Below are 15,739 nucleotides of genomic sequence, written 5' to 3' on the forward strand. Positions count from 1 at the left end.
GTCTTCCATGCTGCTCCAGTCACTATAGAGGAGCCAACATCCAACTCCATTGAAGTTGCACTGCCAATAGTACGTAACGCTGGCACTATTGGGACAGTGGTGGTTCAATGGCAGGCCACTGTCAATGGTATGCTCGCAGTTAGGGATATCAGACCAACTTCAGGAGATGTGACCTTTGCTCCCGGAGAGACTATGAAGACTCTTCGAGTTGATGTCCTAGCAGATGATGTTCCTGAAATCACTGAGGTAAAAACAACAAAATCAAATCACATGCATATAATTGCTGACAATCAAGACTTGTTCAATTGTGCCTTTGCTAGATTATAAAAATAGAACTCACCAGTGCCAGTAATGGTGGAAACCTCGGAGCCGATACGTCTGTTAATATTAAAGTGCCTGCCAATGACAATCCATATGGGACAGTCTACTTTGGACAGTCGGTTTACCGCATCCAGGAGCCACTGGAAGGAGTCTTCGCAGCCAATATTACAGTCCAAAGAAGGTAGCTGTAATAACTATGACTGATTTTGCAAGGCCCACAGAATACTGTGTTCTGTTGCTATAAAAACATGGAACCTACCAAAAGAAAGATTAGTCTCTTCTTGCATCGGGTAAAAAGTATATTTGTATCTGTTTCTGTTTCGCAGTAATTAGCATTAGAATACACCCAAGTGTCATCATTATTCACAAACACGTTGAGAACACTGGAAAAAGAGCTTGTTGCAACATGGCCCTGGCTGATCTCGTATACTCTGCTTCCAACTGCTAGCTGTTTTATGGAATCACTACCATCGCTTTAAGTGACCTCTTAATGTCAAAAGCTGTATCAAACCCTTCTGTTATGCTCCAACCTAAAAAAATAGATAAATAAAAAAAAACATAAAAAGACATATAAATATGTTTTTGGGGTGAAGGATAAACTATTAAAAACATATATTTATATGTTTTTGGGTTTGAAATTAATTTTAATCATCCCTTTTTTGAATTTCAGTGACGGGCACTTTGGGCGCTTGCAAATCCTGTACGGCACCTCACAGATCGACCCAGTCGACTCAGCTCAAGCTGAGGGCCAGAACCTGCTTACCTACTATGACGCCCCAAAACCTGGGCTTCCAGCAACTCCCCCTCAAGGCTCGCTGAACGTCACCGGTCTGACGGATACCTTGGCCGCCTGTGCTGCTGCATGCCTGAGAGAGCGTGCATGCCAAGCCTTCTCCCTCTCTTCAAACACAATCCCGCCTTCCTGCACTTGGGTGACTTCATGGACTGGCCAACTGGAAACAGCGTCTCAGGTCATAACTTATGTGAAAAATGTGACTGCAGCTGCCGTATTGTTCAGCAGCCAGGCCTCGGCAGGGAGCGACTACATCCCTGTGACGGCCGGAAGTGCCTTTATGGAGGACGGCTCAGGAGAAGCAAACCTCACTGTGCTCATTCTGACTGATACCTTCCCTGAAATGGATGAAAGCTTTGGCATACAGATTTTAAAGGTATTTTATGACGTAGTATTTTTGGTTTGGTCTAGTTTTTGACCCAATCTATTCAATGTTGTGTTCATCTCAATTGAAGGTAGGGCTGATGAATTTGACAGCAGACCAGAGGAACCAGCCCTCTATTGGCCAGCCAGATAAAGCAGTGGTCACCATAGGGTTGAACGGGGATGCATTTGGCGTGTTCTTGATTTATAGCGCCAGTCCCGGCGCTACCAATAAGGGGCTTTACATTGAGGTTCGTGAAGAACCTTTGGTGGTGGTTCCTTTGGTCATTGAACGGAGAGGAGGCAACTTGGGGACGGTCACTGTGGAGTGGAGGTTTGTTGGAGGAAAAGCCACACCAGATAGAGACTTCACTGGAACTGGGGGGACTCTGGTTTTTGATGGTACGGTATCACCTGCTATACTTTTGTGTCTTGCCAGTCAGGACAATTCATGTAATCACTCTTTTTGGAACATGTCTGCAGGTGATCTCAAGAAGACAATAGAGATTGAAATCAGAGACGATATTGAGCCAGAAGACAACGAGAGCCTGATGATTGGCCTTGTGAATACGGAAGGCGGAAGTCGAATCCTCCCCAGTTCGGATACTGTCGACATTGTGATTCTGGCTAATGATAATGTTGCCGGCATTGTGGGATTCCATCCAGCATCTCGTTCCGTCATCGCCAGAGAGGGTGTGTAATCAGTCGTAACACTTTGACAGTTAGTTTGAACCTACTAAACATTTTTTTCTGTTTTACAGGTGAAAAAGTGACTTTGTTAGTTTTGAGGACCGCTCCAGGTCTGGGTAATGTCACGTTGGATTGGGTGATACAAGGTCCCCTTGTAGACCAGACCTTCATTCAAACTTCAGGGAGACTATTATTTAATGAGGTAAATCATGTGGTGGTGATACGAGATGACTTAAACAAATGATGACTGCAACTTAATTATTTGTTTTTCCAACATTGTTTCTTTTAAATCTCCCACAGGGGCAGCTGAATGCTACAATTGTTTTACAGCTTCTTGATGATGTCACACCAGAAGACAGAGCTGAATATAAAATTTCCTTGACCGACATCCAAACTTTTGGTAACACGCAATTACTCAACAAAACTTGGAACAGCAAGATGATTTAGAATTTCATTTCCGTGTTGAAGGTGTTGCAGCGCCAGGTCACGCCGCGTTTGACGTTCAGGGAAGTGTGGCGATGTTGACAGTGGACACCAGTGACGAGCCATACGGGCTGTTGACCATTGCGCCATCATCCCTTAAGGTGACCACTGAAGAGCGAGAGCAAACCATAAACGTCTACATCAACAGGGAGTTTGGCGCTTCAGGTCAGTTTGCCGTGTTTTAGGTGATTCTGTGAAGTTTACTTATTAAATTGATTTACTTCCTGTGAGCTTTTTATGTATGTATAATTGAACTGATAGTATTTTTTACATTTCTTTGGTCAGGAGCAGTGAATGTTTCCTATGAGGTTCTCAAAGGTTCTCTGGAGGACCTCTCCCTGGTAGAAGGTGCTCTTGCTGACCCAGGAAAAGACTTCTTGGCTGGAACTGGTTCTGTGATTCTTCAGGAGGGTCAGACTTCTGTTGCCATCCCTGTCACCATTTTGGAGGTAAGGACCCCTCATCCTGACTGTATTATTAGATAGAAGTTTTAAGATCTTTTATGTTGGGCATGGACAAATTTAATGTGAAGAATTTATGTTTTTTATGTATGTATGTATGTATGTATTTATTAATTAATTATTTTATTTTATTTTATTTTATTTTATTTTATTTTATTTTATTTTATTTTATTTTATTTTATTTTATTTTATTTTATTTTATTTTTTACCAGGATGACATTCCAGAGGTGCAGGAATACTTCTTGGTCAACATTACATCTGCAGTACTCCTGACAACCCTTGCCACAGTCCCTCAGCTTGGTATGAGACTAAATTGATTTGTTGTTGGGTTAGGTTTTACATTTACTAACATTTTTTATTAATAGCTCATAAATATATATCGCATATTGTCTTGTTGTCTAAATAACTCCCCCTTTTATACTTTCTCACAATCTTCACTACTTTGCTCTGTGTGAGTAGAAGTCGTGTATTGCACATTACCAGGTAATTTATGCTCCCATGCTTCCAGTGTAAAGGGCTTAATAATAACACAGCACCAGAATGAGCCTTAATTCTGTTTGTTTTTATTACGAGCAAGCTGGCTTGCAACTGCTACTACGTACACCCTAATTCATGCCATAGTGGAGCTTATGAATAAGAGAAGTCAGTCACACATGGCATTAGTCATGTGGTTTGGAGAGAGTGATGCTTTCCATAAAAGAGGAATTATGTGGTTTAGATGACAGCAGATTAACTAACCCAACTAAAACCATACTTGGCTTCCTCGTCATTTGGTCACAGAATGACTGAAGGCGAGTCCAACTTAAATATGGCTGCTCAAACTCCTTTTAGAGCTTCTCGAGTTTAAGCTTGAAGTTAACACTTAATCTAATGTATATTAATCCTCATCATGTATGATCCTGTGTCATAGACACTCATGGTTTGGTGGCAGAGGTCATGATTGCTGCCAATGATGGAATTAGAGGAGTCATTGAATGGACAAGCACCATGTAAGGAAAGAAAGCACGACATGTTTATTGTTGACATGCTCAAGTTCCAATTCAAACAAAGTCGGATGTTCTTTGGTTTCTAGGTTTGAAGTGAATGAAACATTAGGAATTCTCACCCTCGTGGCCTACAGGAATAAAGGCACATATGGGAATGTTTCTCTTTTCTTCAATGCTCAGAATCTGGAAGCTCAGCAAGGCCTGGACTACAACACCAGCGAAACGGTACAAACACACTCTAGGTCGGATAGGAAAGAAATCGGACATAAAGAAAGTCAGATTAAGGTCACATTTTGGCAAAAAAAAATCCGAACATAGCCTAAGACATGGATTCTCCTATACAGGATTTGCCATGGCATGTTTTCTTGCACAATGTAATGTTGCCTTTTTTCCAATCAGGTGCTCCATTTTGTCAACGGTGAAAAACACAAGTTTGTTGAAGTGCAAATCATCGATGACATCATTCCAGAGGGGGATGAACGATTCCAGCTGATACTCTCTGATCCGTCACCTGGGCTTGAACTTGGCACCAATACCACAGGTTAGTCGCTCCATCTGATTAGTCCTCCTGAGGGTCAACGGCAAAAGCTGACCTTTTATTCATTTGTATTTCAGCCACGGTGAAAATTCTGGCGAGTGACGATGGACACGGTGTCTTATCTTTTAATACCAGCCAGCCATTCTTACTGAAGGAGCCCACGTCCGGGCTGCGGTTGAGTGAGAGCGTCGCCACCCTTTATGTGGTTCGGAACCCAGGGGAGGGCACATTCGGGACCGTGACTGCGCAGTTTAGCATAAAAGATTCCAATGGCAGCCTTGCCGATGGTGACCTCATACCAGCCCAAGGGTTTGTGGTGTTGGAGGAGGGCGTTAGGTCCAAGGTGAGGATAATTACTAGCACTGCGATTGGCTGGCGACCAGTTCAGGGTGTACCCCGCCTACTGCCCGTAGCCAGCTGAGATAGGCTCCAGCATCCTTCGCGACCCTTGTAAGGAGTAAGCGGTTCAGAAAATGGTTGGATGGATAATTACTTGCAGCTTGTAGACTAGATAAATTATAAATGATATAATATTGACTTTTTACGTAAAATATTCACATTATATGTTGAGAAATTCAAAACGTTAGGCATTTGGAACTGCTAGTTTTTACTGATTTTCATTTCAATTACAGTTTTGGTAAAATTGTAAAGTTCTGATGAACTTCAGATATGTATAGAGTTAAAAGAAATCGGTACACGTTATCAATGTTCACCGTGGTGCTAATATTTTTGGAACCCTTGACTTACAACCCTAATGTAAAAAGATGTCAGTCATGTTTACAGTATTAGATTTTATAATCACGTGTTAATGTTCATTGTGTGTGTGGTGTTTCAGATGCTGGAAATCCGAGCATTGCTTGATGCCGAGCCTGAAGCGAATGAAACGTTCACGATGAGCTTGTCCGACCCAACCGGCGGCGCACGTCTAGGTGACCAGCTGCACGTTGTCATCACCGTCCTAGAGAACCTTGCGCCATCTGGCTTGTTCCGCATTGGACCCACACTCGATAGGTCAGGAAGTAAATCAGCCATAAATTATTTTGAAAGTTTTATTCGTGACAGAACGGCCAAATGTGTAATGGTATGTAAACTTCATGTATGTTTCCTGTGCAGAAGTAACACGGAAGTGATGGCAAAGGAAGGAGGTGGTCCCATCTTCCTCACAGTGTCTCGCAGCAATAGCCTTGAGTCCACTGTCAGTGTGGAGTGGGAGACGCAGTCTGACACAGCTGTTGCTTTAGGTGATGCTACTAAATGTTTGCATCCGGAGTCAACTCCTACCTGTGAAGCAAAGTCAGTATAATGCATTCTTGTCCTGAACTGTGTCTTAAAGAGGGCCCTCTCCAGTTGATGGGATTGCATCAGAGCTTTGAAGACAGCCCCACATCCACTTGGTGCTCTGTCCCCGGAATGCCAACCATCCTTGCTGTAAGACTTGATAAGACTCCCGCTGTGGGATCTTCCCACACACTGGCCACTCTCTATCAATGGCAAGGAGTGTTTGTGCCTGTAGAGGTAAATCATAAATACAGGATGTCCCAAAAGTCAATGTAATGTGCATTTCTTTTTTTTGTTCTGTTTTGTTTCAAGGATTATTCAGACAGATGTGAGACCATCAGCATTTAACAGCTTTGGCTTTGCAGTTTTTCTAAACATATAATTCCCCTGTCCATTGTTAGCTAATAGCAGCTCTCTCACTACTTTATTGCGTAGTACTATTTATCCAATATTCAAGGTTAATTTCTTGAAACAGAATCTTTTTATGACTAACCAAGCAGTGGAAAGCCTACCACTACCACCACGACTGAACACACCAAACTTCTCGAGCAGGCATTTGCGCAAAGCCAAGGAAAGTCTATCCGGAATGCAACAGAAATGAAATTCAAGTCAATAGATGCGTCAAAGAATGATACATCATCCCAGACAGACTTCAGGTTTTTTAAAGTGCAATATATTATAGAGTTCAGCTGTAGTTGAGTACTGCTCCAATATGACTTATCAAGACATGGTAGAGGACATGGTATGCTTACAAAAACTGCAAAGTCCAACCCATCAAATGCTGATGATAGCTTCATGTCTGTCTGAATGATACTTGAAGCAAAATAAAAAAAAAATAAAAAAGAAGTTTATTTTGACTTTTGAGACACCCTATACTTGAATAACCCTTCTATGTCCTGTAGCAATCTGATCCTAAATGCACTGATTTCTCCTTACCGATCTTCCAGTCTGCAAGGATTCAGGATCCAAGTTCTTGTGTTGGGTTTTCACTTCAAAATAACAGCTACATCGCCATCACACATGGTGGCTCGCCATTCGCCCCTGCAGCCAACCTCAGCATCTTAAAACTTCACAGGGACCTCAATGTCACATTGGTCGGTACAACACCCATTGATGTTTTCGTCATTCATAACAATTTGTTGTATTGACTTTTGTGGTCTTCATGTACCTTTTGTTGTTAGGAACAAATCATCGGTGTCGAAGCGATGGAAGTGAAACACTTCTCAATTGACGACAGAGATTTTCTTATAGCCTCAAGTCAGGTGATGTCAAATGTTGTCGTAATGTTTCTGTAAAAGTCAGTGAAGGCACGTTTTAATTTTTTTTTATTTCATGCTACAGATATTTGTATGGGCCAGAGGCTCCTTCACCCTCCTGCAGACACTTGACTTTCAAGAACATATTGTCAGTGTGACTCCATTCACCCACGCAGAAGATCCTTATTTAGTAGTTTGCTTAAACAGTGAGACGACCAGCTGCCTGCTTCTCCACTGGACCGACGGGAGATTTGGGAATCCGCAGCCCCTCCCCATTTCGGGCAGAGTCAGCCAATTGGACACAGTCCAGACAGGAGCAAAGGGCACTCTTTTCTTGGTGCTTCTTCAAGGTGATGTACATTTTTGTTAAATGTTATCTACATTGTGTTGAGTTAGCCAAAATATTTTCATTGCATCGTTACAATATATTTTAACCAGCCCCACTAATCTAAACACGGTATACTGATTACTATTATTTTTTCCTGATTATTATTATTTTCCGCACTATAAGGCGCACCTAAAAGCCTTAAAATTTTTTCAAAAGCTGACCATGCGCCTTATAATCCAGTGCGCCTTATATATGGATCGGTATTGAGCCGCAACAGGTCTCGCTGTCAAGACGCTATCGGTGACCCTGCACGATCGGTGACGTGCATGCGCAGAAGATCCCGCCATCTTGGATCGCTAGCTAATATTAATACTTTACCTCATAGAAAATAATAAAAGTTGTTTATTCATTTTGGGAGTGAATGGAGTTGTCAGAAAGCTGGTTTGTAATCTCTTAATAAAGTTTGACTGACCCATCTGACTGTTTTGTTGACATTCCCTTTAGCGCAGCACCATCTAATGGATGCATAACATAACCCCAGCCTCTACTGTAGCTCCTTATATATGAAAAAAGTTTTAAAATATGTCATTCAGTGAAGGTGCGCCTTATAACGCGGTGCGCCTTATAGTGCGGTGCGCCTTATATATGGAAAAAGTTTGGAAATATGTCATATATTATAGTGCAGAAAATACGGTAATTTTGTGCTTGTGTAATATGAAAATCCACTCGCTTTATCCATCTAAGGGGTGGCCATTTTGCCACTTGCTGTCAAGTGAAAATGACATCACAGTTACTCAGGAGGTAACAACCAATCACGGCTCAGCTTGTGAATGTCACGTGATCAAACTCAGAGAACAAGTGAGCTGTGATTGGTTGTTACCTGAGTCGTGAACAGCTGTGATGTCATTTCAGTCAATAGCAAGTTGCAAAATGGCCGCCCCCTGAGATGGATAAAAATGGATGGATTTTGCTGCTTAGTTCAAATTACACAGACTGCAATGTTTTTAGGCTAGTGAGGGAAAATAGAAGAAAATTGTAAAGAAGATTTTTTTTTTTGGTTGACTTCCCCTATAAGAATAGTGTAATAGTTTGATATGGGTTTTGATAGTGCACACAAACTTCTAAAGGCTTTATGGGTACAGTTGCACATTCTCACGAGGAGCTTTGTTCTGTTGTCTCCATATTTCCCATTAAGTGATTGTACATTTGGACAAGAAATCTCTTAATAAAAATGGTAAATGATGCATATATTGTATATGTGTCATTTCTTCAGGTGTCCTCCCCTCCTGTGAGGTGTTCCTGTGGAGATTAGGGCAGCGTTCACCTGAGTTGCAGCAGTCCATTACTCACCCGGGCCTCACCTCAATTCATTCATTCACTGCTCCCTCTGAGCTCAGTAAGTTCCGTTTACAATTACAAGATGACTGTTTACTGACATAAATCATTATATAATGTTTTAGCGGTGTGCCTAAGGATGTTCTAGGTATGTGACTTATGATGTGCTTCAATTCTCTCTCCCAGTTTACATTATGCTCGCTGGTAGAAATAGCTCGTCACTCTACTCCAGGAGGTCTGGTGCCAGCCTGTTCGTCAGCATTCTGAAGGCCCCACCAGCGATGAGGTTTCTCTCCTTCAAAGTGCCGTCCCTCAACACCACCAAGACACTCTTGGCTTCTTCTGAGGAGAACCGCTCCAGACTTTATCTTTTAACTTCAGTATCCAATCAGTCTGACTTCATACCAAGGTATTGCCGGGATGTCTTATCATTACTCAGTTCGGTTCTAGAAAACTATTTTATTGTTACTGTCCTCCTCAGTTTTGGCGAGTTGAATTTCTTACCCGGCGACAGCGAGCTGCAAATTGCGGTGAATGTTTTAGATGATGATATCCCTGAAGAGCAGGAGCACTTTCAGGTCCGCCTGAAGAATCCAAAGGGTGGGGCAGAAATTGGATTTGGAGGTCAGGTGACCGTTGTGGTTCCCAGCAACGACAATGCGCACGGAGTGATTGGATTTGCGCAGGCAAGATAACGAACCCTGTGCTGTGAAATGCCAGTCAGAGTGTTACATTTGTTGTTTTTTTAAATACACTGATTATAATCCCCCAAATCGAAATTAAATTGCTGACTCGTTCCAGAATTCTCTATCTGTAGAGGTTGAGGAGTTGGAGCAGAATCATCCGATCTTCCTCACCGTGGAAAGGAGAAGGGGGACTTTTGGCCGACTGACCGTTCACTGGGCTGCCAGTGGGAATCTGGCGGACATTTTTCCCACTTCTGGAGTGGTGCGTCAATACCCCTCAATCATGCCACACAATGTTATGTAACGGTGCGGTCTCATCATTTAAACGGAAGTGCAAAAATTAATAGAGAAAAGGTAAATCTTTCATTTGAATACTTGAAGAAATCAAAGTTGGAGAATGGAGTTAAGCCACTCTAGTTCTGAGTAGATAATTTTCATTTGTTTGTTTTGTATTTGTGGACTATAAAATGTTTTTAATGCAAGCATGTTCTATTAACTATGACTTTACGACTTCATTAGTGATAGACTATGACATGTTCAACCTTATAAAGGTATGGAAATTTCATACCGTCATTGATTGCAATACCATTTTTGTCATTCTATACTGTATCAAGTATCAACAACTACAAAAACTAAATATCTAAACTACCTATCTAAAATAAATGTAAAGATGTGATGTCATCCTCATAGGTTACATTCTCAGAGGGTCAGTCGGTTGCCGCCATTCAACTGACGGTGCTCGCAGATGCGACTGCAGAGCTGAGTGAGAGCGTTGCCGTCACCCTCATGGATGTGATCACAGTCGAGCTGCAGGACATCCAACAGGCTGCCGTCATCGACGAGTTGCGGGCGCGAGCGCTCCTCACCATCCTGCCAAACGGTTCCCCCTATGGGGTGATTGGATGGCATTTGGACTCTCAGATTACTCGAACACAAGAACCACTGGGTGAGCATGTGTCACTCCACAAAGGATGGTACAGTAAATGATGATGAAGCAAAGACATTGTAATTTTCTGAGAAAATATTTAGACCTAACCGCTATCCAGCAGACAGCTTGATTGTATTATGTGTTCTTTAACAAGGAGAGATCTGATTATATTTCTTAAGAAGTGGTTACAGGAAGAAAAAAAAACACTTTGAGACTTACTGTAAAAGTGCTTTCAGCGTTTCCAGGACAGGTAATTCGAGGTTTAATCCATCTGGAAGGCTGTCAGATTAGTCTGAACCATATCAAGAGAGTTGCTTAATGATTTATATTTTGTTTGCCATTTTCCATGAAATTTCTCCAGTATTTAATAGTTCTTGCTCTGTGTTTTATTATATCAGTTAAATAACGTTCTCCAAACTTGCAGGCTTTCCATTCAATCTGACTTTGTCCGTTGTGCGGGAACATGGCTCCTCTGGTGAGGTGCAAATTCATTATGAGACCAGGCCTGCCTTGCACCAACCTCCATCCAAACAGGCCTCCGCAGATCACGACTACATCGCCAAAGATGACACGCTTATTATGACAGAAGGAGCAACTGTGGCCCTTGTGACCATCACAATCCTTCCAGTAAGAATGAACTCTTGTGTTTAATCTCAAGCATAATTTGCTCTAAAATGTGCAAATGTGTTTTCTGAGGATGACATCCCAGAACTGTCAGAGAGTTTCGTGGTAAATATCACCGGTGTGGAGCTAGTTAGTGGGCTAGCTGGAACAGGCCAGCCCTCTGTAAAGAGACCTGGCATGGAAGTAGCTGAAGTAACCATCCAGGAAAATGACGACCCTCGAGGGATCTTGCAGTTCGCTACGCCAGAAGTAAGTGCAGGATTTGCTGCAGGACTGAGCCCGAGAATAGATTTGCTCTATTGACACAACATTTAAGGGATCAATGTAGCTTGGTAATAATAACTAACACTCTAAAAACAGTTGGGTTAAAAATTACTCAAATTGAGTTGACATTGGACACACCCAACTTTTTGTGTTATTAAAGTAATAACCCACAATGTAACCCAATTTTCAGGGTTAAGTTATTAATTTGGCCCAACTTTTTGGGTTAGTTGAATAACCCAATTGGATTGGGTCAAAAAGAACCAACCCAACTTTTTGAGTTATTTAACCCAAAAAGATGGGTCAAATTAAATCAACAACCCTCAAAGAAACCCATTTTCTTGGGTTGTTTTGTTGGCTATTCATTTGACCCAACTTTTTGGGTTAATTGAAGAGCCCAATCGAATTGGGTCAAAATGAACCAGCCCGACGTTTTGAGTTATTAAATGCAAAATGTTGGGTCAAATTAAATTAATGACACACAAAGTAACCAAACCATTTTTTTTTAGTTGTTTTGTGGGTTATTTCTTTGACCCCACTTTTTGGTTTAATTGAATAACCCAAAAGGTTGGGTCGGTCCCTTTTTGACCCAATTTAGCTCAATTTTAACCTACATGCTTTTAGAGTGAAACACTCAGCTTTCCAGTATTTTGTCATCCTTTAGGGTATGCCTAGAGTTATGGTGGCCTATGAGATGCCAGCACCTGACAACATCCTCCACCTGACAGTGGTGCGACTTGCTGGTGCAATGGGAAGACTTGTCACCTACTGGGAGGCTCAACCCCTTACTGCTGATCATACTGATTTCAGCCCCTCATCTGGTAACATCACCTTCCAAGATGGGCAGGTAAATCCATGTTCTCAAATGGGAGCTGTTTGACAAGTACCTAATGGCTTGGTTCCTCTAGCGGACAGCCGAGATTGTCATCACCATCTTGGATGAGGACCTTATGGAGGCTTTGGAGAAGTTCAAAGTAAATTTACTGCGGGTGATTGGTGGCTCTCGACTGGGAGATGTGACCTCTGTCACAGTCATCATTCCAGCCAATGATTCACCTCTGGGACGATTTGGATTCCAACAGCTTGAGGTGCAAGCTAAAACTAACCAATGTCCATAGTTTGCCCAGTTGTCGATAACGTGGATTTCCAATTAAACAAAAATCAAATGAATGGACAAAACTGTCGACATTCTTACAAAATTCTGATTGTGATATGGGCATGTTGTTGTCATATTAAGTCACAAAAGTTCCCACCTCTCCAAGGTGACCGTGAGTGAGCCAGAGTTTGCTGATGATCCCGCTGCTGTCGCTCGACTAGCAGTACTGCGCAGTGAAGGAGGCGAGGGGGCCGTGACGCTGATGTGGCAGCTGGACGGACAAGCCGTTCACGACCTTTCACCCCTCAATGGGACTCTCGTCTTCACTGAGGTACAACATTAATATAGAGTAGGGTTACAAAATTCCAAAAGATGGTAACTTTTCAAGGGAGTTCATTTAAATTACCAGGAATTTATTGGACTTAAGTGCACTCAACTAAGAATTTAAGAGCCAATTGCCTGAAAGATGCAATTTCACCTTTGTGCTGATTTTCCAGACTGAATCAATGAAGGCACTTGTGATAAGAGCCCTTGCTGACAGCGTAATGGAGGGAGATGAACACTTCACTGTCAAGCTCTTTCCTGCGACTGACGGCGGTGCTGTCATCGACCCTTTAAATGGTACTTAAAAAAAATGGTCTTGTACTGCTGCTGAGAGAGACTGAATCAAATCATTGCAGTCTTGTCTTTTCTCGTGTTATATTCCAGATTTGGCAACCATCACTATCATGGCAGACAAGGCTGCCCTGGGAATTATCGGGCTGGCAGAGTCCTCAAAAAGTATTTTCATTGGAGAACCTGAAGGATTTTATAATGGCAGCGCTGTTGTCAAGTGAGATGAACATAATGGGAAGACATTTGACATCTTCTTAGTTGTTCGTGTAGAATTTAAAATGAGAAAAAAATAACATTTGTTGCAGCCTTATCCGTGGGCCAGGTGCGTTTGGTGAAGTGCGGGTGCAGTGGAATATCACTCCTGCTTTGGTTGCTGAATTCATAGACATGTCTGGCTTAGTAACTATGAAAGACCAGCAGTCGTTTGCTTCTTTCATTCTGAAGGTACTGATAAATGTGGAATGTGTCATTATTTTCTGGTGACTAGATTAAGCCGCACTCGGTGATTTGTGTGCTAACTTTTGCATCCCAGGCTGTGGATGATTCCTTTCCTGAGGAACGTCGCGATTTCCAGTTAACACTGACGTCCATGACCCCAGGACTGGAAATCAGCCCCAGTGCACGACATGCCAGAATAACCATGGCAGCCAGCGACAACCCTTACGGCCTGTTCTCCTTCATCCAGCGGCAGATAAGCACAGTTGAGGAGGAAGAAACTGTAAGTACGTGTTGCTCGTACAGCATCAAGAAATTGTGCCCACACAATATACCCTGACTCTTTTCCTTCAGGTGAATGTAACTATTAAACGCACTTTGGGCAGTTTGAGAAGTGTGTGGGTCACCTACCAGACCTCAGGCAACACAGCCATTAGTGGCGAGGACTTTTCTTCTGCTTCGGGACGGCTGCTCTTCACCCCAGGTCTGACATCACAAAATGTGTCAGTGCGTATCCTTGACGACAGTCTTCCAGAGGGGCCTGAGATGTTCTACTTCAATATCACTGATGTGGATCTAGTCAATGTCAGGTAAATAATGAATGGCCCACTCTTTTAAAATTCATGTGAATGATTTTACAATCTCTGTCTCCTCCTATTGGTCAGTGGTGTGGATTACACAGTGAGCGAGTCAGGTCTCCAACTGGACCAGCCCCCAGCCATAGGTGACATCTCGTCTCTTGCTGTTGTGATACTGATGAATGACAATGCTGAGGGTATCTTAGAATTCAGGCATGACCACATCAACATCACTGGTGAGTGAGAATTAATATCTTTTCAATCAATGTTCAGAAAAGTCTCCCATCAAACTTCTTGCTCCTCTCTTTCAGTTGAGGAGGATGCCGGCACTTTGTTGATCCCAGTACTGAGGACAGCGGGATCTTTTGGAACGGTGTCAGCGGAGTACATTTCCAAAGGTCTGAGTGCAACTCCTGGTCTTGACTTCATCGCAATCAACGGCTCGGTGACATTCGTCAAGGGCCAGCAAACCGGTGTTGTTAATGTTACAATTTTAGATGACATGGAAAGGTGAGAATCCTCATATGCAATTGAGGTAAGGTTGCATGTTCATGATAAATGATGTTTGAAATGATCCACGATAGAGAACATGCAGAGATGTTCGAGATCTGGCTGGTTGGAACCACAGGGGGAGCAGTACTCGGCTCTCACACAGTCGTCAGGGTGACCATCAGCAAGAGTGACGCTCCAGGCGGTGTGGTGCGGTTCCTCAACGAAAGTCTAATCGCCATCAAGAACCCAAATGACACTCAAAAACTCATGCTGCTCTTAGAGAGGGCAGGAGGTCTTGAGGGCAATGCAACGGTACCACAAGGACATCTCATCATCTCTCATGTGCTATTCCTGAATCCTAATTGTGTTTTTATCGTTACTATCAAGGTTGCTTGGATTATCCTTGGTCCAAACAGCAGAGATCCTCTCCTTCCATCCAATACGGACATTCGAGAACCATTGAATGGGTCGTTTTTCTTCAATGATGAGGAAGAAGGCACACACACTATTGCACTTCGGATCCTCCCTCATGGCGAAGTGGAGGTGGAGGAAACATTTGTAATAGAGCTTAGGCTTCTGTCCGGGGACGTGGACATCGACCCTCAGGCTGGATCCGTAACACTCAAGGCAACTCAATGTTTTATCTTTTTTCTAAAATAAATTTAAACAGATTCAAAATTCCCAAGGCACAACCCTGAAGGACTTCGATTACTATTAACTCATTTGCTCCCAATAACGTGTAAATATGTTTTTTTAATGTTCTAAGTGTCCCAAAGACGTATTTATACGGTTTTTTCTTTTCTTTTCTTTTTATTTTTTATTTTTTATGCCAGAGCATACAGAAGGCTTTGATGCAGCCTCTCAACTGTAAAGAACGGTTGCAGAAATGGTAGTTATTACACAAACGGCCAGCAGGTGGCAGCAGAGCAAAGGAGATCAACCAGGGCCATGTAGAAAAAAAAGCTCAATTACTTACAATTTTAAATAGATTTGCGAAAACCGATGAAACTTAGCTCTCTTGTAATGCTAATTGCTGCAAAACGGAAACAGAAACAAATATATTTTTTTTCCTGATGAAAGAAGAGACTTTAATCTTTCTTTTGATAGGTCCCATGCTTTTATAGCAATAGAACACAATATTCTGTGGGCCTTGCAAAATCAGTCAAAATCCAGTAAAACAGTCGGGAGCGAA

The 15,739-nt window shown here is 42.4% G+C and overlaps 1 protein-coding gene across 3 annotated transcripts in view; it reads left to right on the forward strand.

Annotated features, from left to right (window-relative positions):
* Positions 1–15,739, forward strand: part of adgrv1 (adhesion G protein-coupled receptor V1) — a 107,268-nt gene that overhangs the window by 38,462 nt on the left and 53,067 nt on the right. For 2 of the 3 annotated variants that reach the window (XM_077520624.1, XM_077520626.1), the window contains 40 exons: positions 2–246; positions 321–502; positions 992–1,490; positions 1,570–1,879; positions 1,961–2,170; positions 2,239–2,369; positions 2,468–2,567; positions 2,636–2,815; positions 2,936–3,099; positions 3,324–3,411; positions 3,571–3,594; positions 4,022–4,100; positions 4,184–4,322; positions 4,497–4,638; positions 4,713–4,978; positions 5,471–5,646; positions 5,749–5,876; positions 5,969–6,150; positions 6,861–7,007; positions 7,095–7,175; positions 7,255–7,519; positions 8,771–8,893; positions 9,019–9,241; positions 9,314–9,518; positions 9,634–9,780; positions 10,209–10,464; positions 10,871–11,073; positions 11,143–11,319; positions 11,996–12,178; positions 12,240–12,419; positions 12,594–12,758; positions 12,925–13,048; positions 13,136–13,259; positions 13,348–13,486; positions 13,575–13,760; positions 13,832–14,067; positions 14,143–14,291; positions 14,367–14,565; positions 14,640–14,859; positions 14,935–15,174. In XM_077520624.1, the coding sequence (XP_077376750.1) occupies positions 2–246; positions 321–502; positions 992–1,490; positions 1,570–1,879; positions 1,961–2,170; positions 2,239–2,369; positions 2,468–2,567; positions 2,636–2,815; positions 2,936–3,099; positions 3,324–3,411; positions 3,571–3,594; positions 4,022–4,100; positions 4,184–4,322; positions 4,497–4,638; positions 4,713–4,978; positions 5,471–5,646; positions 5,749–5,876; positions 5,969–6,150; positions 6,861–7,007; positions 7,095–7,175; positions 7,255–7,519; positions 8,771–8,893; positions 9,019–9,241; positions 9,314–9,518; positions 9,634–9,780; positions 10,209–10,464; positions 10,871–11,073; positions 11,143–11,319; positions 11,996–12,178; positions 12,240–12,419; positions 12,594–12,758; positions 12,925–13,048; positions 13,136–13,259; positions 13,348–13,486; positions 13,575–13,760; positions 13,832–14,067; positions 14,143–14,291; positions 14,367–14,565; positions 14,640–14,859; positions 14,935–15,174 (7,217 nt within the window). The remainder of the gene's footprint in view (position 1; positions 247–320; positions 503–991; positions 1,491–1,569; positions 1,880–1,960; positions 2,171–2,238; positions 2,370–2,467; positions 2,568–2,635; positions 2,816–2,935; positions 3,100–3,323; positions 3,412–3,570; positions 3,595–4,021; positions 4,101–4,183; positions 4,323–4,496; positions 4,639–4,712; positions 4,979–5,470; positions 5,647–5,748; positions 5,877–5,968; positions 6,151–6,860; positions 7,008–7,094; positions 7,176–7,254; positions 7,520–8,770; positions 8,894–9,018; positions 9,242–9,313; positions 9,519–9,633; positions 9,781–10,208; positions 10,465–10,870; positions 11,074–11,142; positions 11,320–11,995; positions 12,179–12,239; positions 12,420–12,593; positions 12,759–12,924; positions 13,049–13,135; positions 13,260–13,347; positions 13,487–13,574; positions 13,761–13,831; positions 14,068–14,142; positions 14,292–14,366; positions 14,566–14,639; positions 14,860–14,934; positions 15,175–15,739) is intronic. The other variant, XM_077520625.1, reaches the window with a different exon arrangement.

The sequence above is a fragment of the Festucalex cinctus genome, chromosome 5 (genome assembly GCF_051991245.1).
Source record: "Festucalex cinctus isolate MCC-2025b chromosome 5, RoL_Fcin_1.0, whole genome shotgun sequence".
NCBI classification, from domain to species: domain Eukaryota; kingdom Metazoa; phylum Chordata; class Actinopteri; order Syngnathiformes; family Syngnathidae; genus Festucalex; species Festucalex cinctus.